The sequence below is a fragment of the Columba livia genome, chromosome 17 (assembly GCF_036013475.1).
Source record: "Columba livia isolate bColLiv1 breed racing homer chromosome 17, bColLiv1.pat.W.v2, whole genome shotgun sequence".
NCBI classification, from domain to species: Eukaryota; Metazoa; Chordata; class Aves; order Columbiformes; family Columbidae; genus Columba; species Columba livia.
Genome location: NC_088618.1, coordinates 12682630 through 12708424, shown reverse-complemented (window position 1 = coordinate 12708424; position 25795 = coordinate 12682630). Strand labels below are relative to the sequence as shown.

Below are 25795 nucleotides of genomic sequence, written 5' to 3'. Positions count from 1 at the left end.
GCGATGAGAGTGCTGGACCTGACAGACCGCAATGCCCGAGAGCTGCTGACACCCCCACTTATAAGGGGTCCCCAAAAGGATTTTCCATGCATTTTGTCCTCCAGAAGTCAGCTGTGTCACAAGACCGCTCCACAATTCAAAATATAATACTGTTCCCTCGTTCTAACTCATAAATATGTTCCACTTGCCCAGCGAACAGCTCTAACCACGGCCTCTCCAAAGAGCTTCCCACAGTGGGTGTTTCAAAAGGACACAGGTGGCATCACCAGACTCAAGAGTTTTGGTAAAACAGCCCCAGGATTGACAGAAGATTCTGAGCTACCAGAATCACAGAATCCCAGAATGTCAGGGCCCTGGAAAGCTCATCCAGTGCAATCCCCCCATGGAGCAGGAACACCCAGATGAGGTTACACAGGAAGGTGTCCAGGCGGGTTGGAATGTCTGCACAGAAGGAGACTCCACAACCTCCCTGGGCCGCCTGGGCCAGGCTCTGACACCCTCACCCCCAACAAGTTTCTTCTCAAATTCAAGTGGAACCTCCTGTGTTCCAGTTTGAACCCATTGCCCCTTGTCCTGTCACTGGTTGTCACCGAAAAGAGCCTGGCTCCATCCATACCGACAGGACACTTGCAGAGATGGAGTGCTCTGCGACACCACATTTTTTAGGAGGCATGCATATATTCCATCACTCCCCACAAAAATAACCAGCTGGCGAGCCGGCGCTCGAGCAGACAGTCTGTGTCCATTAGAGCAGGTCTATTTGTCAATATATCGCACTGCCTGGGAAGGGCTCGGCCTGGCAGTGTGTCGTTTTGTCAGTTTAAGAGCCAATCTTTCCAGACTCTCTCCCAGGCAGACGTGCGTGAACGTCCCTGGATTTGGGCTCTGGCAGAACCCCACAAGTCACTGAAAGCAAGAGCAGAATTGCACCAGGAGAAGAACTGCAGTTCCCTGTAAAGTCAGGCTTTGTTAGGACGGATTAAACCCCTCCGTGGTGCAGACATCACTGTCACCCAGCTATTATGCCTGTTTACTGCCACATCAGGTCCGCTTGTTGTCATCCTACTGCACTGATTGACCTGATGGAAGGTGGCAGCTCTTCCCCCACGAGAGAGCTCTGTCACAGCCTGGTGTCACTGTCTGGTTACAGAGGTTTCCATCCCGATTTCTGAGGCAACGCCTGCTCAGCAGCTTCCCCTGTGCTCCAAAAAGCCTTCGGCAGCCACTAAGTGCTGGGCGCTTGTGCAGAGTTGTGAAGCTCCTCATTTTTGAGGAGTCAAACAAGTGCAGAGAATTCCAGCACTACGCCTGAACTTCAGAAGACATGCGATAAATGCAGCTGATGAGAAACCTTTATCTTTCACCCTGATCAATATCATGTTTAGACGGGAAAACAAATGTTAATTAAGAAGTTAATTTTCTTCCTTAACATGAAGGCAGCTGGTTTTCTCTGAGCAGCTCACACAGCCTGAAAATTGAGCAGATCAGTCCCCCCTTCATGGCCCATTTCACAGTTATTCTCAACTTGGTTTGGTGGGCAAAGATTCATATTTATGCTCTGGATTTAATAAATATCTATTCAATAGTGGGCTTATACATTACTCAGCTTCCTAAAAAGGTGCCAGCTGTTATGCCAAACCCAGCAGCTTGAAAACTCAAGATGATGTAAAGATATGGCAAGACGCAAGAGCTTTTCTCACCAGGAATACATCTCACTGTATTTCATACTACAGGATATATACACAGTAATGAATTACACTGTAATATATCCAGTAAAGCACAGATCTCGACTTCTGAGCTTTGATATTTGGGCTGAGCACATCAGCAGTAATATTATGTTCTGAACATACTCTAAAACCAAAGCAAAGGAGAGCTCCCAGCTGACCCCACATATGCCCACTCCTGGAAGGTTTCAGGAAGGCTTGGAATTAAGGTTTCCACTGGAGAAGCTGAGCTGCCCTTAGCTAAGCTGGCGATAGCAAACACAACAGAGAGGCCAAGAGAAATCATTTTAAACGGCAACCGTGTTCTCAGTGCTCTCAGGGAATACGGGAGATGCATTCATACCTCTTTATCGCTGTACGAGATATTCCGGATCTCGTTCCACGGGAAGGAGATTTTCGGGGTCAACCTGTTGTCTGGGTCATAAATGTGAAGACCCAAGGCGTCGACTCCAAGGAGCAGTTCGGTGCCCTTTTTATTCTACGGGAGGAAAGAGCAGAAAACCCCTTTATTCCACTTGGAGGGTCTGACATGAACTATCGTTACATTCATCAAGCGGCGCTGAGCATTGACCCACCAGGGTTAACACAAGAGCTACACTGGCAAGAAAACGCGACCCACAACCTGCACTCACCCTAATCGCAAAATAGTTGACTCCGTACATCTCCAAGTCCTGAGCTATCTTCAGATACTCCATCTCTGCTTCATCTCTGTCAGACACAAAAAGGCCAGCATTACGGTGTTTGGCAGGAGCTCAGTGAGGGGGACAGCGGCTCTTTCTGATCCTAAGCACACACAGGGTTTTAAAGCCTGGACTGTCTCTGCCGCACAGGTCAAGTCTGTCTTTGCTGCCAGGATCAATAAAGCCCAAGAGCAAATCCCACTCTGCAGCTTGTGGCATCTGAGTGGCCGCGGCCGCCTGCCCAGCGAGACGCGGCACTTGGAGCCTCACTTTGTACAGCTCCCAATCCCTTAAGCATACAGAGAAAATCCCTGACTGAGAAGCTGATGGTTCAGATCTGTCTGACTTTAAGCTTATTCCCCACAAAGAGCTTTTTACCACCTGAGGCAGCAATATGCCTCATTAGTCTGAATTCCCATGTATTTTCCTGGTCCAAAAAGCACCCTGACCGTCTGGGCTCCCCTCTGTGGGTTGTCCCTTACCGAGCATCAGTCCCAAATTCTCTGGAGGACCCTGCCAGTGACCAGGGGACAGCAGGACACACGCAGAGCGCTCACAGGCGTGCGGGATTAACCCTGCTGTCCCCAGAGCCCATCGCTCCCCAGACCCCGGGGACTCTGCAGGCGAGGGCACCGAGCCCAACCCGCCGCTCCAGCCACGCTGACCTGGCTCTGCCGCGGTGCTCCGCGTACCAGGCCGTGATCCTCTCCTCCCACATCTCCGGAGTCATCTGGTACAGGTTTATTACCTGCGATACGTGGGGAAACAAAGACCAGGTCACACTGCGGCTCTAGTCACAGCCTCCTCAGCCAGCGAACAAGCCAGAAACACACCCAAGTCCCAAAAAAAAACCCCTGGTCCCATGTCTGACCTCAGGACAGGTGACTCTCAGCAGGACACGCTCAACCCTCCCAAAAACACAGCATACCCCCCATCCCCAGGATGAAACCATGAAAAGAAAGAAAACGTTTACTTCTGGTTTTATTCAAATACGTCAGAAAAAAATTGAATTCTCCTCTCTCAATCCATCTGTTTGGATTGTTTGCCTTGGTAAGGAAAGCCAAGGAAGGTGAAGCAGGGTGCGCCCCACACGGCCGCTCGCTGCAAAGGGCTCTGTTATTAATAGAATCATAGAATCCTTTCAGTTGGAAGAGACCCTCAGGATCATCAAGTCCAACCATAACCTGACTCTAGCACTAAATAAAACACCTCCAGGCTTCGGAACCCATTCCTCCACTCGGCCAAGCTCCTTACCCGCTTGGGAAGCAGCTCCTCTTGCGCCAAGAAGCCTCGCTTGTGCACGTTGGGATCGTAATCGCCGTACTGGAAAGAAGTGCAAACACCTTTAGCAAGATGGGCAAGTAAAACTCTTCACCCTTACACAGCCACCCCTTGGGGAGAAAACAACCACAGAGTGCTCACACCCTTCACATCACAGCCCTGGCAGAGAACAAACACTGCTCAGCACATTCAATAACTGTATTTTGTCCAAGCTGGGAGGAGTGGTGACACTGGAAGCTGTGCTGCCATCAGAGACCTGGACAGGCTGGAGAGCTGGGCAGGGAAACATTTAATGAAACAGAACATGAGCAAGTGTAGAGTCTTGAATCTGGGCAGGAACAACCCCAGGATCCAGTGTAAGTTGGGGAATGACCTATTAGAGAGCAGTGTAGGGGAAAGGGACCTGGGGGTCCTGGGGACAGCAGGGTGACCATGAGCCAGCACTGGGCCCTTGTGGCCAGGAAGCCAATGGTACCTGGGGTGGGTTAGAAGGGGGTGGTCAGTAGGTCAGAGAGGTTCTCCTGCCCCTCTGCTCTGCCCTGGGGAGACCACACCTGGAATATTGTGTCCAGTTGTGGCCCCTCAGTTCCAGCAGGACAGGGAACTGCTGGAGAGAGTCCAGCGCAGCCACCAAGATGCTGGAGGGAGTGGAGCATCTCCCGTGTGAGGAAAGGCTGAGGGAGCTGGGGCTCTGGAGCTGGACAAGAGGAGACTGAGGGGGGACTCATTCCTGGGGATCAATATGGAAAGGGGGAGTGTCAGGAGGATGGAGCCAGGCTCTTCTGGGTGACAACCAGTGATAGGACAAGGGGCAATGGGTGCAAACTGGAACACAGGAGGTTCTACTTAAATATGAGAAGAAACTTCTCAGTAAGGGTGACAGAACACTGGCCCAGGCTGCCCAGGGGGGTTGTGGAGTCTCCTTCTGTGCAGACATTCCAACCCGCCTGGACACCTTCCTGTGTAACCTCATCTGGGTGTTCCTGCTCCATGGGGGGATTGCACTGGATGAGCTTTCCAGGGCCCTTCAACCCCTGACATTCTGGGATTCTGTGATTCTGTGTCATTTGATTGCAAATGGAAACATCCTCCTCCTGCTCATGCATCAGAGATGGGAGCAGAACAAAACTTCACACCACCAGCTGACATCCATCCATCCACCAGTCGGACCTGATGACTGTTGTAGGTCCCTTCCTCCTGAACGATTTTATTCTCCTTTAATTACCATGCCCAGAAATCACTTCCTCCAGTGCAGGGAAAGACTGTACAGCTGAGCGGTCCTTGCTGTCCCAATGGTAGTGGGACAGACCAAGATATGAACGAAGAATTGTCCCCAAAGATTGATCGACACCAGTCACTCGGCTGAGGAAGACAGCAGTTCCTCTGCTGCTACTCTCCACCCTGACAATCAAATATAATAACAATTTCAGGAGTCCGACAGACTCCTCTCGGGCAGGTGTTGGCTTTTGTGCCGGAGGGTCTGTTGCTCAACGGTGTCAAGGAATGCAATTCAGACTTGTTAAGTGCCTCCAGTAATTACTTGTATTTGTTTAGATTTACATCTTTTTGAGCAGCACATAAAGTGATTGAGAAATAAAAGTTCTTATTAACAGATTGAAAAGCCAAGTGTCCCTGCAGTGCATGCGAAAATGAATTTGCCTCTTGTACAGCTTAGGAGGGCAGGAAACAGCCAGAAAACGGCACTTCGAATAGCCGAGCGAGTTCAAGAGAAGAGGCCGATGGATGTGAGGCACGGAGACGAAATGCTGCGATATTCATTCACCTGGCAAACAGGACTCGTGCGGTGACATTACCCGGTGACACGGGACCTGACGATGTTTGCTCAAGTCACTCATTTTGTAAGGGGACGGCCCTTCCCTCCCGCTTTGCTGAGGGACCCGAGCTCTGAAAGTACAAAACGGTGACGATTCCTAAAGCCAGACCGAGTCACACATGGCGGTCACGTAATAAGTCGGGAAACTTTCCATATCAGGCTCCTTTTAATACCAAAACCATCACGCTGTACACTAAAACCAGAGCTTAGCATCAAATCTAAACACACATCCTCTCCATGGCCCAGTGAGCAATGTTTCGTAGATGACAAGCGGGGATTAAAGACGCAAATATTGATCTGGAGCCAATGCAGATGCAAAGAAAGCACGGAACCATCAGCACTGACTCGGATTTCAATTAATAGAACAAATCCACCACGGATTTCAAGAGGGAAGGTGCTGAGCAGCGGCAAATCTCTGTCTTCAAAGGTCTATGGTTGCTGGGAGCTCCTCGGAGAGGAGAAAGGGAACAGCAATAGAAACAGCAAAGCAAACAACTCCAATAACCTTGGAGAGGCACAAAATAAACCACTTTTAGGTGAAGAAAATAACAGCAAATAGGATTAATGCAATTATTTTTTGTTGTGATCTACTGTGGAGATCCAAGACTAAGTACGGATTATGGGATTTTCACGTGGTGAGAAATATTGCCCTGTCCCAAAGGAATAATTGTACTGAGAGTATGTATGAGAACATTAATTATTCACAAGTCAGAAATCAACCAATGGCTTATGTATTGCAGCATATGGTGGCTCAAACAATTCACCAAACATACTGTAAAGACCTTTTCAATTAAATCATTACTTCAAAACTGCCATGGAATTTCAGCTCCTGCTAATTGAACTATGCCATTAACATTCATTGTTACATGTGGAAGCTGCCTTTACCTCACTCATGCACCTGTGTGGGTAAACACAGGCACGTTCAGCCTCTAACTATTAACACCAAGTGTTGCTTGTTTTGGGGGAAAAAAACAATCATAAAAGAGCTCTTTGCTGGTGCTGGAAGATCTGAAGAGCTGAGCGCGCAGCGATCTGCATTTAAAGGGCAAGAAATGGAAGCACCTCCTCGACATTACTATTTTATTACTATTTGCTGCCAGGACTTGTTTTTCAGTAGATTCCCCGTCTCTCCCGGCTATTTAAAACCTGAACCGCCTCCAACATCAGCAAGCGGTGTGGGTGGTTTGAATGCAGGGCTGGAGGGGAAAACACAGAGTAATTCCCCAAATGGATACAACAATACAGAAATAAATAGGCTTTTACTTTTATGACCCGCGGGCTTACTTTGTTATTGCAGGTAGGTGTGCAACAGCGGTACAAACCAACCTGGCTGTCAATCAAATGGCTGCAAACACCCCGCTATGTCAGGCTATTATGCCCTTAATCATGCAAATCAGCTCGTTATTAGTGAAATTACTACGTTTGGTGGCTGCTTTCTTGTCCAGAACGGACATCATTACCCTGTTTAACTGGAAGGAGATGACCTGCAACATCTTTCTTCCCAGTTCTGTAACACAGGCGTGCTTTCTGCTTTCTCCTTTGCTGAAAAAAAGCCCAAAAAAAGCAGAAGGGGAAACCCTGCCCAGAGGGGAAGTGAGGAGTGATGTCTGATGCGGACACAAAAGCAAAGATCAGCAGAGACGTTCCTCCTCCACCTTCTCACAATCTGTGTGCAGAATCAGGATGTGCAAGGTCAGAACCGCACGTCTGAGCTCCCGCTGAGTGCATGGAGGGCAGGGAAGGGAAAGGGGACAGCGTGGCCAGGTTCCAGTATAAGTTGGGGAATGACCTATTAGAGAGCAGCGTAGGGGAAAGGGACCTGGGGGTCCTGGGGGCAGCAGGGTGACCATGAGCCAGCACTGGGCCCTTGTGGCCAGGAAGCCAATGGTACCTGGGGTGGGTTAGAAGGGGGTGGTCAGTAGGTCAGAGAGGTTCTCCTGCCCCTCTGCTCTGCCCTGGGGAGACCACACCTGGAATATTGTGTCCAGCTGTGGCCCCTCAGTTCCAGCAGGACAGGGAACTGCTGGAGAGAGTCCAGCGCAGCCACCAAGATGCTGAAGGGAGTGGAGCATCTCCTGTGTGAGGAAAGGCTGAGGGAGCTGGGGCTCTGGAGCTGGACAAGAGGAGACTGAGGGGGGACTCATTCCTGGGGATCAATATGGAAAGGGGGAGTGTCAGGAGGATGGAGCCAGGCTCTTCTGGTGACAACCAGTGATAGGACAAGGGGCAATGGGTGCAAACTGGAACACAGGGGGTTCCACTTAAATATGAGAAGAAACTTCTTCCTGGTGAGGGTGTCAGAGCCTGGCCCAGGCTGCCCAGGGGGTTGTGGAGTCTCCTTCTCTGCAGACATTCCAACCCGCCTGGACACCTTCCTGTGTAACCTCATCTGGGTGTTCCTGCTCCATGGGGGGATTGCACTGGATGAGCTTTCCAGGGCCCTTCCAACCTCTGACATTCTGGGATTCTGTGACCGTCCTGTGTCAAATCACAGCCTGTTCCCCAGCACAAGCTGTCAGGGCCGAGAGTCACCAGCACTCAATATTTACCCAACAGTTTATTCATTTCGGCAACAGGGAAAGTCATCCCCTACATATCCTCAGCTCAGCAGGGTCAACGGAGAAAAAGCCGAGTGAGTGTCTACTCGTGCACTCTAATAAGGGTGACGAATGTTTCACACCGATAGAAGCATTTCTAAAAGCAACTCGTCTTTCCCCGGCTGGTGAGTCTCTCAAGTGAAACGCAGTTTCATCAGTATTCTGACTATGAGGAGAAAACATCTTTTCCTATTAATAGTCAATTCAAACGCTCATCATCGCAGCACATCGCTGTGTACTCAGCCAAACCGCAACAGGGGCTGAGGCTTTAGGAAGAAGATCACGGCCCCAAGCCTGACAATATTCAAGAAGCAATTGGCCAAGGCCCTCAGACACATGGTATAAATTTTGGGGTTGTCATGTGCAGGGACAGGCGTTGGACTGGATGATCCTTGGCGGTCCCTTCCAACTCAGGACATTCTATCATTGTATGATTATCAGGCAACCCAGAAGAAGTCACGGTGAGGCTCAGAGGACTCTGGATTTCCAGACGGCCTGGACCAGGACTTCAGGGGACAGAGCCACATCCCATCCTGCACTGTCACCCAGGGTGATCTCACAACCAGGAGCTGCCCTGTTTCTCAGTCATACTCACTGGGGACAGAGGAGCCACCTGCCTGGGGTCCCCAGATCACATCCAGAGTCAGAACCGACCGCGAGGCTGCGCTGCAATCAGACTCCAGTCCCTCCTCTTCTTTCCCAAACACCTTATCTTCACACACATAAACTAGAGATTAGCAAGGAGACTTGTTAACTGAGCAGCAGCACATGGTATGTGTATACAGGGATAAATCACTTATCTCCCGCAAGAACATGCAAATTTCTGAGCCTTGGGCTGCTCCCTCTGCTGCTGCACGTGTTCAAGGCTGTGAGCTCCAGCCTGGAAAAGAGCGTTATGCGAAATAAGCCCTCAGCAAAACACATCGGCTCTGGCTCTAGAGCAGAATTCAGCCAAGGAAGGAGGGGAACTAAATGACCACTGAGTTTTTCATCTGTCTAGTGAGGCCAAACACCCAAGATCAAACCCAAGATAAAGGAGAAGCCAGGAAGAGCCCTTTAATGCTGCAATTGATGTGACAAGCTGCGGCACTCAAAATAAAGTAGGTATTATGATGGCAAGGATTCTGGGGAAGCAGCAGAGCTGCGAGTCCCACGGCTGGTTTGCCTCTGGCTACAACACCAAGAGCAGGGAGGAGATCCAAAAAACCCTGGGCTGGGGGAGTTCACCTGCTCCAGTAAGACACACTGGAGCAGGCGCCGCAGCTCGGGAGCCCAGCACTTGCTACAGAGCCCTGGAAAGAGAAAGCGAAAATCCATCCAAAGTCTGAAAGCAGCCAGGAGCCAGCAGTGCGGAGAAGGCAATATTGTGAGCATAGTCCCACAAATTCCAAGTTCAGGCTCCAGAGGAGGGAAAGGCCAGAACTGCAGACCTCCCTCCAGGAGCCCCAGGGGAAGGCGAGCGGGACGGAACCGCGGTGCCGAGCGGGCGCAGGAGTCTCGTGCAGACCTTTCCCACCGTCCGCAACGGACCACGGGGCAACCGCTCCGTCCTGTCAACACGACGGCCTGGAGGAGCCGCTGTGAGCTCCCCTGCTGAATGAGTGACCTGTATGGCAATGGGCTTACTGCTCACAGCCCAGCGGATGAGCCCAATTCAAGTCCAATGTTAATCATTTAGCTTAAGTAGATGCACGCTAAATGTAATGAGTTATTTAGAGACATAAGGTTGTATGATTTTCAATGTACTCTTTGCTTCATGTTACTTGGTAAGCTGGATTTGCTAAAAGTTTAAGCTGTAAAGTTCTGCTCATATTTACCAAAAGCAACTACAAACTCCACTGGACACTTGTGAGATAAGGTCCAGTTTGCACTTTGCTGGGAAAAATGGAGCTGACTGGGGAAACAGCGACCCAGGGCTAATGCGGAGACATTACAGAAACTGCAACACGGGGCCTGTTCTGCACTTGCTGAGCAGAAAGGATTTATTCACTCAAAGCAGCATCTGCAAGGCCATGGACAACAAACCACGTCCACAGCTGAACAAAACAAAGGCCCACGTGGAATCAGTGAAAAGATCCAACGAGAAGCAAGAAGACCCCAAAGTGAAATATTGTTATTGGACTGAATCGTGGTCTGAATGTCTGCAAAGATATAAAGTTTGTAGTTGCTGTGCTCGGGTGGGACCCCCGCACAGGTACCAGCGCGAACCGGCCCTCCCGCTGTTCCGCTCCATTCAAATCCCTGTCTCTTTCCCGAGGGTTCGGTCTCCTGCCATCTGCTCCGCATTCGGCACAGGCGCCTCAGCGCTGCCCTGGAGCTCTGAACACAGACTGCGGGGTGAGCGGTCACCGGGGAGGGGACGATCCTGAAGTTTGCACCGCGACGGACACGGCCCCGTCTGAACGTTCGCGTGGGGAACGGGTGCAGGCCCTGGAGAGCAGCTCACAGCATTCGGCTTGGCACATCTCCCCCATAATAGAGCGAACCCACCACCAAACTCTTTAAGTCATGCTTCTCTTTAAGAAATCTCAACATTTTTCTGCAGTAAGCAGAACCCTAATTCCTCCCCCACGACAAGAAGCAGGTATTATATATGGCAAAGCACCTCGCTGAGCAGGAGCGACGTTAACCCGGCGTCAGCAGGTGACTGCAGGTCCTACCTTGGCTTGCACGGCGTAGGAGGCCAGCAGGACAGAGGCTTCTGGAGGACAGTAGATCTTCTCATCCAAAATCTGCTTCTTCACCTGCGTGGAGCAGCAAAGGACACAGAACACGCGCGTTTAGCGGAGCGGTGCGAGGCGCGACTGCCGCAGCAGATGGCTGCAGTTTGTTTTCACTCGAGCTGTCAACCGCACAGTTCCCAATTTTCCTAACACTAATTACAGTTCAGGCCCGGGGAGTCTCTGGTGGCGCGGAAGGGGCTGAGGCTTTCACAGGCCGCCTTTCTCAGACAGGTCTGTGAGAAGAGCTAAATTTATATGTGGAAAACGACAGAGCCCGCATCCCGTTGCTAAAGGCAAAGGGAGAGGAGGGGGGGAAAAGTCGTGCGTGTATACACCGAGATAAAACCTCTTAAGGCACAAGATACGGGTTGATATGACATCTATACATAGCATTATGTTAAAAAAGAAGCAAGTCTCAGCGCACAAAGCTTTTGCTCTGGGATATTCAGTGTTATGAGTCAGTGCTCACCTGTGCCAGAGGGTAAATCCCCCAGTGGCAAGTGGGGGTCACCCCTGGCAGCGCCGTCCGCAGCAAAGCCCTGCGGAACCAACACAGAGCTCCCGAAAGCCACGGCTTTGCATTTCCTGGCTGCTGTGCATTAAAAATAATTAAACCTGTCATGTTCGATACCTTTTTGGTTCTGCACGCTTGATTTTCCTGAACGCAGATAGGGAAAAAAAAAGCATACTGTTTCTGCGAGACTTAAATGGGTTGTCACAGAGACGCGGTAACATCAATTTGAATTTGTAACATGTTTTGAGGCCTCAAAGTTGGTTACGACATAGCCACAGAAGATATTCTCCTGCATTGAGATAAAAAACAGGAGAGCTCGCAAGCTTGTGTGTGTTCCCGTTTCCCATAAGCATTGCAGGAGCGCGGGCTGCTCTCACCATCAGAAATCTCGGCAGAAAAGGCACAGTCTGCATTTATAAAATGCAGCTTTAACCGCTTTGCCTCCCCAATTTTCCTTTTCAAAGACGCCAACAGCACTTTTCCTCGTCAAGGATAAAGCGCATGGCAAATGGGACATTTAAAAATAGTCCCGAGGAAGACAAACCTTGGAAATTAACAGCAATATTTTGCATTCAGGGCTCCATCAGCTCTGAAGAACAAGGATGGGCTTTGGAAGAGTGAGGAGCACCAAGAAGCTGTGAGTTCGCTTTGGTATCGATGTGACAGGGCCGGGCATGCTGACGTCTACAGTGGTGCTTCCAAGAGCATCCAAATCCAGGTTGCCCCTACTTTGGTGTAACAAGCATAATTATGTTTTTTTTTTTTTTTCAATTTTGATAATGTATTTCTTTTAGAAACTTCAAGCTAACAGCCGCAGAGCAGCTGAAACACCCCAAAAAGTACCTAGAGGTTGACTAGGACTACGCTATTACTAGTATTATTATTCTAATGGTCCCTGTAACAGCAGTTGGCCGAGCAGTTATAGGGAACAGCGATGCTGTCTGAAGCAGAGCTCCTGTGGCAGCGGCTCCTCGTGACCAGCCACCAGCTCCGCTCATTTCTCAGGACACCAAGTTTTGAAGCGTACTTTAAATAAAAGCCTGAAGATGCGTTCGCCACAGCTTCCAAATGCTCAACATAAGGGCACGAGTCACTGGGGCAGGTGGGGCTGTCAGGTTTCCCCTTCTCCTCTGCGTTTGCTCTGCTTCTGGGATTTTCTTCTGCCCCAGTTATCTGTTTTGCGGAGAGGTGAACCTTGCTGCGCAGCCTGAACATGAACAGGTTGGCTGTGTTCTGTCCGGAGGGTGAAATTCCCCTGTTCCACCTACCGAAGGGATCACGTCCGAAGGCGATCGCTGCCCTCGGCACGGCTGACCCCACACCCCGCACAGCTGGGCTCTGCGTGTCGCTCCAGCCACATCTGACAGGTTCCTTGTCCCCGGCTACCACACACTAATATGACAAATCACCTCATCGTTCCCGACAGCCGCTTCGCCGGGTCTGCACGTCTGGGCATCTGTGACTGCCACAGCCAGACAAACCGACCTATTTTAAGAAGTTGTTGTTGTTGAGGACGGCTCCCTTCAGAGAGGTGTGAACATGCGGGTGAGGATTCACACTCTGCCGATCGACTTTGTGACCCTGGAGCCTTCTGGCACTTCTGCCCATCCCGGCTCCTTCTCCCTCGGGCTGGAAACCCATGTACAGGGCTCCTACCTGCAGGAAGAACAAGTGCTGTGTGATCTCCTGGACCAGCTCCTCCTCTGCGTTCTCAGGATAAAATTTGGCCAGGAAGTGAAAGGTGACGGGCTCCTCTGTTGGAACATCATGATCCAGAACCTGTGGGATACAAGAGCCATTCAGCTACCCCTTCCAGCTCCTTCGGCACCGCCTCCTGCAGCCAAGAGATCTGTTCAGATCAGCACATCTTTTGTCAAGCAGTTTAGACATCTAGAACAGACAAACCAACCAAAGTAGCTCAGAAACCAGGATTAAAAAAAGAAAACAAACAAACATCTCTGACACTCCTAAGGATGCAAGAAAACAAACAAGGCAGAAACAAAGAGCATGCGAAATGAGCCAGCGCAGGTTGACCCTGATCTGCTGTGTACACGTGGCCCCTTCCAAACCTCGCAGAGCAATAATCCATCTTGCTACGCCACCATCTGACTTTCTTGTTGTTTCCCTGTGCTGCCTCCTCTTGTATTTCAGTGTGGTTCCTTAGAATCACAGATGGTTTGTGTTGAAGGACCTCCCCAGCTCCCCAGTGCCCCCCTGCCATGAGCAGGGACATCTGCACCAGCTCAGGTTGCTCAGAGCCCCGTCCAGCCTGGCCTGGGATGTCTCCAGGGATGGTTCATCCACCACCTCTCTGGCCAACCTGGGCCAGGCTCTCACCACCCTCAGGGACAACAGTTTCTTCCTCATGTCCAGCCTGAATCTCCCTCCTTTAGTTTAAAACCATCGTCCCTTGTCCTATCGCAACAGGCCCTGCTCAAAAGTCTGTCCCCATCTTTCTTATCAGCCCCTTTCAAGTCCAGAAAGGCCACACTAAGGTCTCCCCGGAGCTTCTCTTCTCCAGCTGAACACCCCAGCTCTCTCAGCCTGTCCCCAGCAGAGCTGTTCCAGCCTTCCTTGCCATCTTCCTATTGTGCTGGCACTGTCCAGTTCAGACTCATCTTAGTTTAAAACCCTGGCATGACATGCGAGACACCCAGACCTCCCTCAGTCTCAATTACCGTCTGGTTTTAGTGTAACAACCTTTGGACACAACCAGAACCGCGTTTCCCTTCTCTAACCCACCCCTCAGCCACCCGGAGGCTGCAGATTTGGGAAGTGTTTCCTCCCTCCTCTCCATCTCCTTTTCACTCCTCTGGTTTTCCCCCCCTGGCTCTTTGTACATCTCAACAACAGAAGAAGCCAAGATGCCACTTCACTTTTCCGCTAAAGGTTTTGTCATTGAGGGACACAGAAGAGACTTTTTGGTTTCATTACCATCACCGGGAAGCCCAGCATCCCAGCACAGCTGCCTCCCAAAATCCCTCACGGGGATTCAGTGGGCAACACAGCTCGGAAGGACCTGGAGTGGGTGGTGTATCTTACAGATGTCATGGGGATGAGATTTAAATACATTTCACATCAATAGCACACATAACACAGCCTCGGGCATTCCAAGAAAGAGGAAAGCACGTCCTCCTTTGTCAGCCCACACGACCTCTCAAGGGAGATTCGCTTCCAACCTTCTTGTCCATTTTGAGCCAAGCCACCGTATCCTTGATCGTGTACTGGAGCCCGAAGAACCAGGTTTCTCGGAGTCCCAGCGTCCTGCACACCAGATCAAACAGGTCCTTCCCTTTCCACTTCACCTGCAGGAAAGCAAACGGAGTTATAGAGATGCATTTCAGAGCTTCATCTCCAAACAAATCCGCTCTTTTTTCACCTCACAAGGTCTTTGAGAGCGTGGAGACGGCATCTGCTAGAGATAAGAAAACACGCTCACAAAACGTACTTTATATCCTTCTGTCTGATCCCATCTGCAGATCAGCAGGAAACGGAGACGTGACGTCCCCATCCCAAAAATAACACTGTAAAACCCCCCGTTTCTTCCTTGGGTGACCCGCCGACGTTCGACAGGACCTGAAGGGCCCATTCAGGTTCCTTTTGAGCTCTGAGCTCTGTTTCCAGCAAGAAACAAAAAAAATCACCCTTAACTTAATGGCTTTAGCATCTCTATCTACAGCCCCACGAAGCCCCGTGCAAACTCCAGTGGCAGCAACAGCGTTTCGTAGACAACATGCTGAAAATCAGAGTGAAATAATCTACGTATGAAGCATGTTCGTCCAGAGCTACCGACCCTGCGCGGGTAAAAAAGAGCTCAGAAAAAACCACATTATCACTGAAGTCAGCGGTTCTCCCCCAGCACATTTTGATAGAGTCAAACTGCATTTTCTGCTGAAAACGTTGACAAAAGCAGCTCAGGAGCGGAGAAAATTGGTCCTGCTCAAACCACCGTGTCCTTCGAGCAATCCTGCAGCTGCGCCGATGTTGTTACTGAAGTTTGCTCATAAAAACAGAAGGCGTTGGGAGGCGGAAAGGTGAAGAGGGACATAAAACAGATTAATCTAATATGCCAGAGCCACTTTGCTCTTCCATCTGCACGGTGGAAACAATTGCTGGACCGAGACATATGGCCATTACTCTGAAGCCCGAGGGCAGAAGGATCTCGGCACATTCTCTTGTCGCTACAACTCAATCTTGGTGCCACCTGGACAGCATCAATATTAATGCTCCGCGCGGCGGGGACGGTGACGACCCGCTCGCTGTCACCCACTGCCGCCTTGTGGGCACAGCCGCCCAGGACAAGCTGATTGCCGTTCCGCCGCTTTGGATTCAATGAGCGTATCGCTATTTTCTCCCCCTCCCAGGGCTGACAGTCCCAGAACAGAATAAAGCCAACACAACCCTCCGAAAACCAGCGCCCCGGGACAGCTCGGCCACAATTCACATCAAGCACCGTCAATGCCTCCAGGTCAAAAACACCAGGAGGAGCAACTTTAGCAGTGTTGTAATTATAAGCCCCTAATTTCACACATGTACCTGGTCTGCAGTCCCCGTGATGAGCTCCGGCTCGGCACACGATGCCTCAGATCGCAGGGAGCTTAATTCGGGGGTTCAGACAAAACAGAGCGAGACACGTTCGGAAAGCTATTTTGTCCCATTTCTGTTGGCACATAAAAAGCCACGCTGCCGTCCAAGGGCTATTTCTTAACTGGGAATAAACTGCTTCGCATAAAGCGTTATGGGCTTTTATTTCCTTTCTGCAAAGACCGCGTTTCAGCCCATTGCTCTGGAGGAGCGGCCGGTGCCTGCACCAAACCTTCCCGGGACAGGATCCCGCGCGATCCCTCCACGTCCCACGGGATCAACGTGTTGGAGCTCCAGCGCTGCTATGGCCTGTGCCCCCCCAGCTCCCCGGGTAGGATTTCCCCACCAAACCCCCCTGTGGAGCATCACCCAGGCACCCAAACCTCATTCACCGCATCGCATCAGCTGGTACAACCCAAACATCCCCCCCATAAAAACACTTCCAAGACCAGCAGCGAGCATTAAAGCAAGAAATTTGTGTGTTCCCCTCCCCTGCAATTTTAATTTAGTAACAGGAATATTTAAAGCGATGGCTTCTGCTGCTGGATTTTATACTGTTATGGCAGAAACATATATTTAACGTTCCTGCCTGCGCGGTGCTAAAGTCACCAACCATAACAGCACGCAGACGTCCTCCTCGACTGTGCTGAATTACCTTCATTAAATATATAAATGGAGCAGCAGCCACGTTCCTTTCAACATACATGATTTCACTCCGCACCTCGGTACTTAAAACAACCATCTGCATCCAAGTGGCGCCTTTTGACAGCTGAACTCCGGCTGGTTTACAAATGCTCAGCACCTCAGCCCTCCTCACCCTGGCTCCATAGGCCTCGTGTCATTAACTGCCACATTTCCCAGCCATAAAACATAATAAAGAGCCCCCCCGGGCATGGGGAGATGGTGAGGACAGGCTGGCATGTCCCCATCCCGTCACGCTGTTCCCTCGCTCCACACTGAAGTGACACCCGAAGCACAAAGTGGATTTTACAAGGAGCTCCTGGAAACAAAGCAAAGAGGCTCAGAGCAGAAACATCCCCTCTCGGCCACACGGTGCTGTAACAAAGCTCCATCTCCCGACAAAAAGCTCCATCGCGACAACCCGAACGCGACAGGGAGCCCAACGCCACCGTGTCACCGCAGCGGCTCCGCATCCTCCCGTTTACACGACGGCAACACGGGGAAACGGAAATATTCGGCATTAGGAATACGTGGCTGAACTGCTTTATTAAGCGCTGCAAGGCCATTATTCCGCAGAGCTGGAATTTATGTTCTTTACTAAGTCCAGAGCGCTTACAATTTATCAGCGGAGCTTTTTAAGTAAACAGCACTAAACACTTAAACCTCGGCAGCCAGTGGCTAGAACAGAACGCTTCCAGTCCCGGTTATTGGCGTCATCTTTTTCTCCAGCAGAGCCGTCGCATTTGGCACCTATTAACTGGGTTTGCATTATTTATTAACCTGCACCGAGAGGCACTTCCAACTAGCAGGCAACCCGACATTTATTGCAGCGCGGAACCCTTCTGTCAAGTTTCACAACTGCTCCTTGGCTAACGAGTCGACGAACCAGCCGCCAAATCGAGCGGGAGGGTTATGAGAGCCCCTTTTCACCGGTGACAAGGGGGAGGTCACGTGCTGTAAGAGATGGGGATAGGAGGGTGTATGGAGAGGGATGAGAGAGGGGGTTGTGGGGAAAAGCGACTCCCAAAACCCACCGGCACAGGGTGCTGCTGTTCTTCCAGTGATGGCAAACTGCGTTTCCTACAGCTATGCGGAAAGGGGGGAAAAAAGAGACATTTTAAACTATTTAAGATAAAGGTTCCTCGCGCAAGCAGCTCTGCTGGGACAACAGAGGTGCCCGAACTGCAGGGGACAGAACCCGGCTCTGTCTGGGGATGGAGATGTCACCTTGTCCCAAACACCAGAGCTCCAGCCGTCCCTGCGGAATAAGGGGACAGAGAGGGGACAGCAGGGGACAAAGGCAGCGCTCACAGCCTGGACACGCCGCCTCCAGAGCACACCCCCCACAGCACGACCTTGAGGAAATTCCTAAGGCATATAAAAGATTTTACTGCACCAATTTATCCTTAAATAATGCAGAAGATGCCTTTTCACCTTAGCGGATCGTTTTATGAAGCGCTCGTTCTGCGCCAGAGATGAGGAGGGAGCATGGAGCCCCCCTGTGATGAGATGATGGTCTAAAGAACCCGTGGAAAAGGGAGCGAGCCCTGGAAGAAGCATTTAGATCCCACCCGTGACGTTATTTCCATTGAGAAGGAAGTTTTAACACGCGGACGTGACACTGAAACAGGGAGGAGGTGGCAGAGCATCCCCCACCAACACCTGGGGTACAGCCAATGGGCAGGAGATGCCCAAAAAACCACCCGCAACACTTCACATCTCCAACCAAGATGATTTTGAGACCACATTTATTTCTCCTTCTGGACCTGAGTAACAACAAGAGCGCCACAGACAACCATTTATTTGGATTTAAAGCCCATTCGGAGCAAACGGGGAATCAAATATGCCATATTCTCCTATTTTTTTAAAAAGAAAGTGATGTCAAATACTTCTAATTGCCGCTTACGGAGCCACAAGCCAGGGCTGTAAAAGCTATTTTTATTTACTAATGCTACACGACAACTCGATAACGAGCTTTTAATTAAAATCTATTTCTGTTAAGCGCCGAGGAGGCCAAAAAACGCGCCCGGGCGTAACGATGCAGATGGTGCAGCCGAGCGCGTTTCGTGGTGTCTGCCCGAGACGGAGACGGAACAGGGGACACAGCGGAACAAACGGCTGCCGCTGCGGCCAAACGGCACCAAAAGCAGCGGGGGAGGTGTCGGGGACACCAACCGAGCGTGTCCCCAAGCCCCACGAGCTGGGGCAACGAAGATGATGAAGGGAGTGGAGCATCTCCCTTATGAAGAAAGGCTGAGGAAGCTGGGTCTCTTTAGTTTGGAGAAGAGGAGACTAAGGGGGGACCTCATTAATGTTTATAAATATATAAAGGGTGAGTGCCATGAGGATGTAGCCAGGCTCTTCTCGGTGGCAAACAATGATAGGACAAGGGGTAATGGGATCAAGCTGGAACACAAGAGGTTCCACTTAAATTTGAGAAGAAACTTCTTCTCAGTGAGGGTGGCAGAGCCTGGCCCAGGCTGCCCAGGGGGGTTGTGGAGTCTCCTTCTCTGCAGACATTCAAACCCACCTGGACATGTTCCTGTGTGACCTCACCTGGGTGTTCCTGCTCCAGCAGGGGGATTGGACTAGATGATCCTTTGAGGTCCCTTCCAATCCCAAACATACTGTGATACTGTGATACCGTGATACTGTAATTGAAGAGTTACAGGGTCAAGCAGCAGCTCGGCGCAGGGAAAGATGCTGCAAGGGGTGGAGAGAAGGACTGAGTTCCTGCAGGGAGCTCTGGCCTTCCCGTGACGAGGGCTCACAGATTTACCGTGATTTACGGAGCCGGCCCCGTGCTGCCGTCGCATGTACTTTCAATTTCCAAAACCACCCACCTGAAAGCCACTGTACAAGGAAAAAAAGGGGTATTAAATGGCATCCAAACCAGAGTACATACACCAAAGAGAAAGATGCATTCGTCCCAAACACCTTCCCCGTCGCATCAACACACATCCTGTGGATTAACCACGGAGACCAAGGACCGACAGGGGTTTTGAACCATCTTTGGAGGGAACTGGATAACATGGGGTTTCATAACTGGCTCAGAAGAGGCTGCAAAGGGACACGAGGATCCAGAGAGTGTTTTGGATGCGGGGTGCAGAGAGAAGCCAGCGAGGATCTGCGTTTGCAATGAGTCTCACGTGCCCTGCGCACAGCTTAAGGGAACGCAGGACCGAACCGCGCCAGGCGAGACACCTCTGAAAAATCAATTCCCAAATGATGCTGTTGCGAATCAGCAGAATTTCTGATTTTTGGGGGCCCTTCAAGACATGAAGGGAGAAAACAGCCCTTACCTGCCACGTCTTGTATTTGAAGATGTACGGGCCACAAATGAACAGCACAGAGTCCCGAGCGCTCGTGGAACTGACACAGGACCGGGGCCGACGGATCCAGAACATCGACGTGACAGCCGGTATCCCCACAACTCACTGAAGATCATTCCATAGAGAAGGGGGATTATTTCTCTCAGCTTTTTAAAATAGCTCTTACTGCCCACAGACTCATCTTTCCCAGTTAATGTTGTGCCTGCTGCAGAAGCCAAGCAGCATCGAGAGAGGTCGCTGCCCCTACCAGCACCACTGAGCATCAAACCAGGGACAGAATGATTATTATAAAACCCTTTCCAAGTATTTGGTGAAGCAGAGGGAAGCTTGGGCTCCGTGGTTTATCCTCTTGCTTTTTATTTTGGTGCAGCGACTGGACAGGGTTCAAACCTTCAAATCTACTGCACCAGCTCTTACTCAAAAACTGGCTCAGCCCCAGATTTTCGCCACCAAATCTCCGCTTGCTGCCGTTTCAGGGGATGAGCTTTTGTAGCTCAGCCACACAGCTCCCAAGGTCCGACAGCAAAGAGACCGACGCTCGGCCGCGTTCTGCTGAAATCGGGTCTCGGCTACTTACAAGTGAAGAGAAAAGCTTTACAGCCAAACTCGTCCGAGTGGCCCTGCACCCTGCGGGCACCAGGCTAACGAGATCCCTCCCAAGCAGGGTGATTCTGATTAGTTGCTGGACACTGAGGAACACAGAATCACAGGATCCCAGAATGTCAGGGGTTGAAGGGCCCTGGAAAGCTCATCCAGTGCAATCCCCCCATGGAGCAGGAACACCCAGATGAGGTTACACAGGAAGGTGTCCAGGCGGGTTGGAATGTCTGCACAGAAGGAGACTCCACAACCCCCCTGGGCAGCCTGGGCCAGGCTCTGCCACCCTCACCCCAAACAAATTTCTCCTCATCTTTAAGTGGAACCTCCTGTATTCCAGTTTGCACCCATTGCCCCTTGTCCTATCATTGGTTGTCACTGAGAAGAGCCTGGCTCCATCCTCCTGACACTCCCCCTTTCCATCTTGATCCCCAGGAATGAGTCCCCCCTCAGTCTCCTCTTGTCCAGCTCCAGAGCCCCAGCTCCCTCAGCCTTTCCTCACACGGGAGATGCTCCACTCCCTTCAGCATCTTGGTGGCTGCGCTGGACTCTCTCCAGCAGTTCCCTGTCCTGCTGGAACTGAGGGGCCACAGCTGGACACAATATTCCAGGTGTGGTCTCCCCAGGGCAGAGCAGAGGGGCAGGAGAACCTCTCTGACCTACTGACCACCCCCTTCTAACCCACCCCAGATACCATTGGCTTCCTGGCCACAAGGGCCCAGTGCTGGCTCATGGTCACCCTGCTGTCCAGCAGAATTGAAGCAGTAACAGGACACAGTGAATACATCAGCCCAAATTTGCCTTGCTGCTGGAACACTTCAGCTGTTCTCTAGGTCGGCTGTAAAGCTTTTCTCTTCATTTTAAACTTCAGACCCACAGAAGCTGCTGCTGTACAGGGATTAAGGTGGGATGTGACTGGGCAGACAGGGATCAACATCCTCGTGGGAGCTTCAGGCCCAAGATCATGGCACGACAGAAAGGGGTAAAGAAAAACATACCCTTCAGCAAAGGCGCTGCGGCTCCATGGACGGAGAACAGCCATCCCCACTGACCTCTGAGAGATGGAGAAACAGGCAAAGCCATGTGTGGGACCGAAAGAAAGACCGATGGGTTCTCCTATTGACCGAGGAACTTGGTTCTTAGAGGAAAAAAACCTGCACATTGGAGTGTGAGAGACCAACCCGGCTGTACCATCACCATCCCGCCGGAGAGACGGGGCGAACAATGCATTGGAAGACACAGACCCAAAAACACTGTGGGGTTTTAGAATCACAGAATGTCCTGGGTTGGAAGGACCCACACAGATCATCGGTTCCAACTCCTGTCCCTGCACAGGACACCCCACAGGTCACCCCGTGTGTCTGAGGACGTTGTCCAGTCTCTTGTTGAACACTGTCACGTTGGGGCCGTGACACTTCCCTGGGGAGCCTGTTCAGTGTCCAGCACCTCTGGGGGAAGAACCTTTTCCTCACGTTCAACTGACCCTCCCCTGGCACATCTTCTGCCATTCCCTGGGTCCTGTCACTGCCACAGAGAGAAGAGCTCCCCGAGCCCCCACATTGCACCCATCACCGTGTTCATCGCGGAACATCAACATTAAACACCTTCCAACAAGATCTCCAAGCACGGAAAGGTGAGGGACTGTTCGAGGGTGTCCTCAGGAAGGTGGGGATGGGTTTAACACGTGGAATTTAAGAGCTACGCAAATGTCTATCCTTCCTCAAGATGCTGTCAATTAATTAGGTACCAGGCTCGAACAGCCGCGATGCTGGTAACAAAAAGGAAGACACTCACTTTATGCCTTAAAGATTTCCTTAAACAAATTATGAGTCTTTAAAGTGAAAACCCAACTGTGCTTATTAAGCTTCATCACTGTGTTTGAAAGATTAAGATCTCATTTCTATGAATTATTGTAGATTTAGGCTCAATTTAGGGGCATCATTTGCACAGTAACCAGACGCGAAGCAGGTTTAATCTGTTCAAATAAACAGCTGGGAATTTCTACGGGGCAGGCTGGAAAATGAACACAGAAAAGCGAGGTCCCCGCAGTCACAGGGGCAGACGAAGAGGGACCTTCAGTGCAGCGCCGGCCGTCGTGTCAGCGCAGGTTACGGGTTCAGATCTCTCAGATGCCCCACACACCCGCCTCGAGGACCAGGGCAGAGCGTCACCAGCTCACTGTCACCGTCACCCAGGGCCTCTGCCATTTCCAGCCTTGGGGTCTCAGATATCCGCTGTGACTGCTTGAGGTGAGGATGTCACCTCTGTCCCACACGGAGGGGCTGGGCAGCCTAATCTGTGACAACACAGAGCCTCGAGAGCTCTGGAATAAAGTTAAAACACATCAGTTATATTAATCCCACATGGACAAACTGCTACAGCAAGGCGCTATCGCTCAGATGTGTTTATCTGCAATGCGATCGATGCCCGTCCGGGAAGCCCCTGATTAAGCCACGCTAAAAACCAGCACATGTAGCACCCCCAGAATATCCGCGCACCCCCTGGACCACTCAAGGCCATTGAGGTGGGAAACTCGAGGTGAAGCCGAGGGGTCAGCGGGGATTAGGCAGCAAAATGTTCTCACCCTTCCTCCGCTGCGATTTTCCGTGGAGTTTGAAGCCCGAGCAAGGACCTGACTCCAGCACCCACAGGTACAACCCTGGGACTTCCAGCCTCGCAGAGGAACTGCTGAACCCCCAGTTTGTTCCCTCAGTGGAGTCAGGAGGTGCTGGTGGTGGCAGAAAGGGAGGGGACAGCACAGGCAGGAGAAACCACCAGGCAGCAGCGTGTGCCCAGCATGAGACCTCCTGCAAGTCACCAGCTCCCTGTGTGTGCAAGCAACAGGCTGCAAAAACACATCTCGAGGGCCCCTCGAACAGTATGACGGCAAGATTCCCACTGCACCTCCTCCCACCGATCCTCTAAGGGGCATTTGTGTCACAGAGCTCTCACCTCCGCAGCCTCTGCTTGGGTCAACAGAGCTCCTTCCCACCCAGAGAAACCCAGCGCAGAAACACACACGTCGATATACGGCAAACACGTCTGATGGGAGCGGCTGAGGGAGCTGGGGGTTCAGCTGGAGAACAGGAGCTGAGGGGAGACCTTCTGATCTCTGAACTGCCTGAAAGGAGCTTGGAGCCAGGGGGGTCGGGCTCTGCTCCCCAGGAACAAGCGCCAGGAGCAGAGGAAATGGCCTCAAGTTGCCCAGGGGAGGTTGAGGTTGGATGTGGGGAACAATTTCTTCCCCAAAGGGCTGTGGGGCATTGGAACAGGCTGCCCAGGGCAGTGCTGGAGTCACCATCCCTGGAGGGCTGGACAGACGGACATGAGGTTCTCAGGACATGGGGCAGTGCCAGGGTTGGGTTATGGTTGGACTCAATTATCTTGAGAGTCTTCTCCGACCAAAATGATTCTATAAGCCCATCCCTCACCTCAGCCCCAGCAACTTGAGGCCACAGGTGTGTCTGATCCATCCACAACATCAGGCGCTGGGCTTGGTGCGGTTCTGCAGAGCCAGCAAAGCAAGGAGCTCCCCCAAAGCCCCCAGTGAGACAAAGACAGGACCAAAACCCAGCCAGGGAGCTGGACTGCACGAATAAACCCTGAAGAAAACTCACACCTCAAGCTGGGCTGCCCTGTGCTTGAATAAAACACACCTCGCCTGTGCTGAGCATGGCTTGACACAGCCCCATCGCCCACCTGCATCCAACCATCCCCCTCGCTCTGTGCTGAAGGACAACACCTGAATTCCCCCGTGCGCCAGCTCTGACGAGACCCAGGAGACCCGAGCAGGACCATACACGCGGCTCGCGAGCTCCTTCTTGTGCTTGCAGAAGGGCTGGAGAAGTTCTACCTGCAGCCACAAGCTCTTTTGGCAGGAACCTTCCCGGAACGTCACCTGAAGATGGACAAGTTGCAGGGTCACATCCCACCCGAGAGCGCTGCCTTATCGCTGCACAAACACCCAAGTCCTGACATGAAACAACAAGCAGCTGCACCATTACAAAAAAAGAGAATTATTTAGTTTTCATCATATGTTATTACTGGCAGCCCTGGAAAAACACACGAGAATGGAGCCAGGACACTTCAACTCCCCTGGCAGCGCAATAGGGGGAAGCTCGCACGACTACTGTCTAAAATAAATCTGGATTCCCTGGGAAAGGCACAAAGTTCTTCAGAGCTGACACCAGATTCCAAGAGCAAGACAATTCCCGACAAACGCCCCTCGGCTCATGGGCACTGGAATTCCATCAAGATTTGGGTGAGATTAAGGAACTATGAAGTATTACATTAAAAAGTTAAACTGGGCAGAGATCGCTCCCAATGTTTGCGTGTCCCATCTTTCTAGATCAGCGGAAAACGCAGCAAGAACAAACCAGACTCTGGGGCCTGACAGCGACCGCCCGGGGAGAGCGTTTAAGAATCACCAAGGGCCCAAAAAAGGAAAGTTTTGGAGCAAAACCAGACGCGAGGGGAGCGGGCGGCAGGACACGGCCCCAGGAACAGCCTCGCAACTCCTGAAAACCCCGTTGTTTTGTGTTTGTCGAGTGCTTTGGGTCGGACCCTCGCAGACTCAACACCTGGGACACCACGAGCCCCGACCTCCTCGGGACAGCTGGAGACACAAAGTGGAATTATATATGAAATAAAGCGGGGTTAGAAAGACAAAAAGAAAAAAGGCGAACTATAGGCAGAATAAAGCAGAATTATAACCACAATAAAGCGAATTATAACCACAATAAAGTGGAATTATAACCAGAATAAAGGGAATTACAACCAGAATAAAGTGAATTATAACCAGAAAAAGGTGGAATGGCACAGGCCCGCTGTCCCCCCCGCGCAGCCCCCAGGGTCTCTCCGTGACCGTGTCCCCGGCCGGGGGGCTGGGACTCCCCAGCGCCCGCCCCTACCGCCCCCGAGCCTCGAACCCCGGCCTCCCCGGCGGCCCGGCCCCGGGGAAGCCCCGTCCCGTCGCCGCCGTCACCTCGCAGCTGAACTCCATCTCGGCGTCCATGGTGGCGATGCGCACGGTGAACGTCTTGGGCTGTTTCCGCTTCAGCGAGCTGAAGCTCATGCGGGACGCGATGGCCCCGGCCATGGCGGCGGAGGCGGCTCAGCGCGGCGGCAGCGCCATGACGGCGGGGAGAGCCCCGGGCCCGCCGCGCTGCGCCCGCCCCCGCCGCCACGCCATTGGTCCCGCGCCGCGCTGCTCCCGCCTCCGCCAGGTGGGCTGCGCTGTGCCGCAGCC

General features: G+C 51.7%; 1 protein-coding gene across 7 annotated transcripts in view; it reads right to left on the bottom strand.

The window, feature by feature from the left end:
- Positions 1-25735, bottom strand: part of NF2 (NF2, moesin-ezrin-radixin like (MERLIN) tumor suppressor) — a 51087-nt gene extending 25352 nt beyond the window's left edge. For all 7 annotated transcript variants that reach the window (XR_010466830.1, XR_010466831.1, XM_065033899.1 and 4 more), the window contains exons 1-8: positions 25532-25735; positions 14533-14658; positions 13010-13132; positions 10777-10860; positions 3659-3727; positions 3070-3152; positions 2357-2432; positions 2068-2202 (exon numbers count right to left, since the gene is read on the bottom strand). Coding sequence is in view for 5 of the 7 variants with exons in the window: in XM_065033899.1 (XP_064889971.1) it covers positions 2068-2202; positions 2357-2432; positions 3070-3152; positions 3659-3727; positions 10777-10860; positions 13010-13132; positions 14533-14658; positions 25532-25645 (810 nt within the window). In the remaining 2 variants the exon portion in view is untranslated. The remainder of the gene's footprint in view (positions 1-2067; positions 2203-2356; positions 2433-3069; positions 3153-3658; positions 3728-10776; positions 10861-13009; positions 13133-14532; positions 14659-25531) is intronic.
- Positions 25736-25795: the final 60 nt, after the last annotated feature.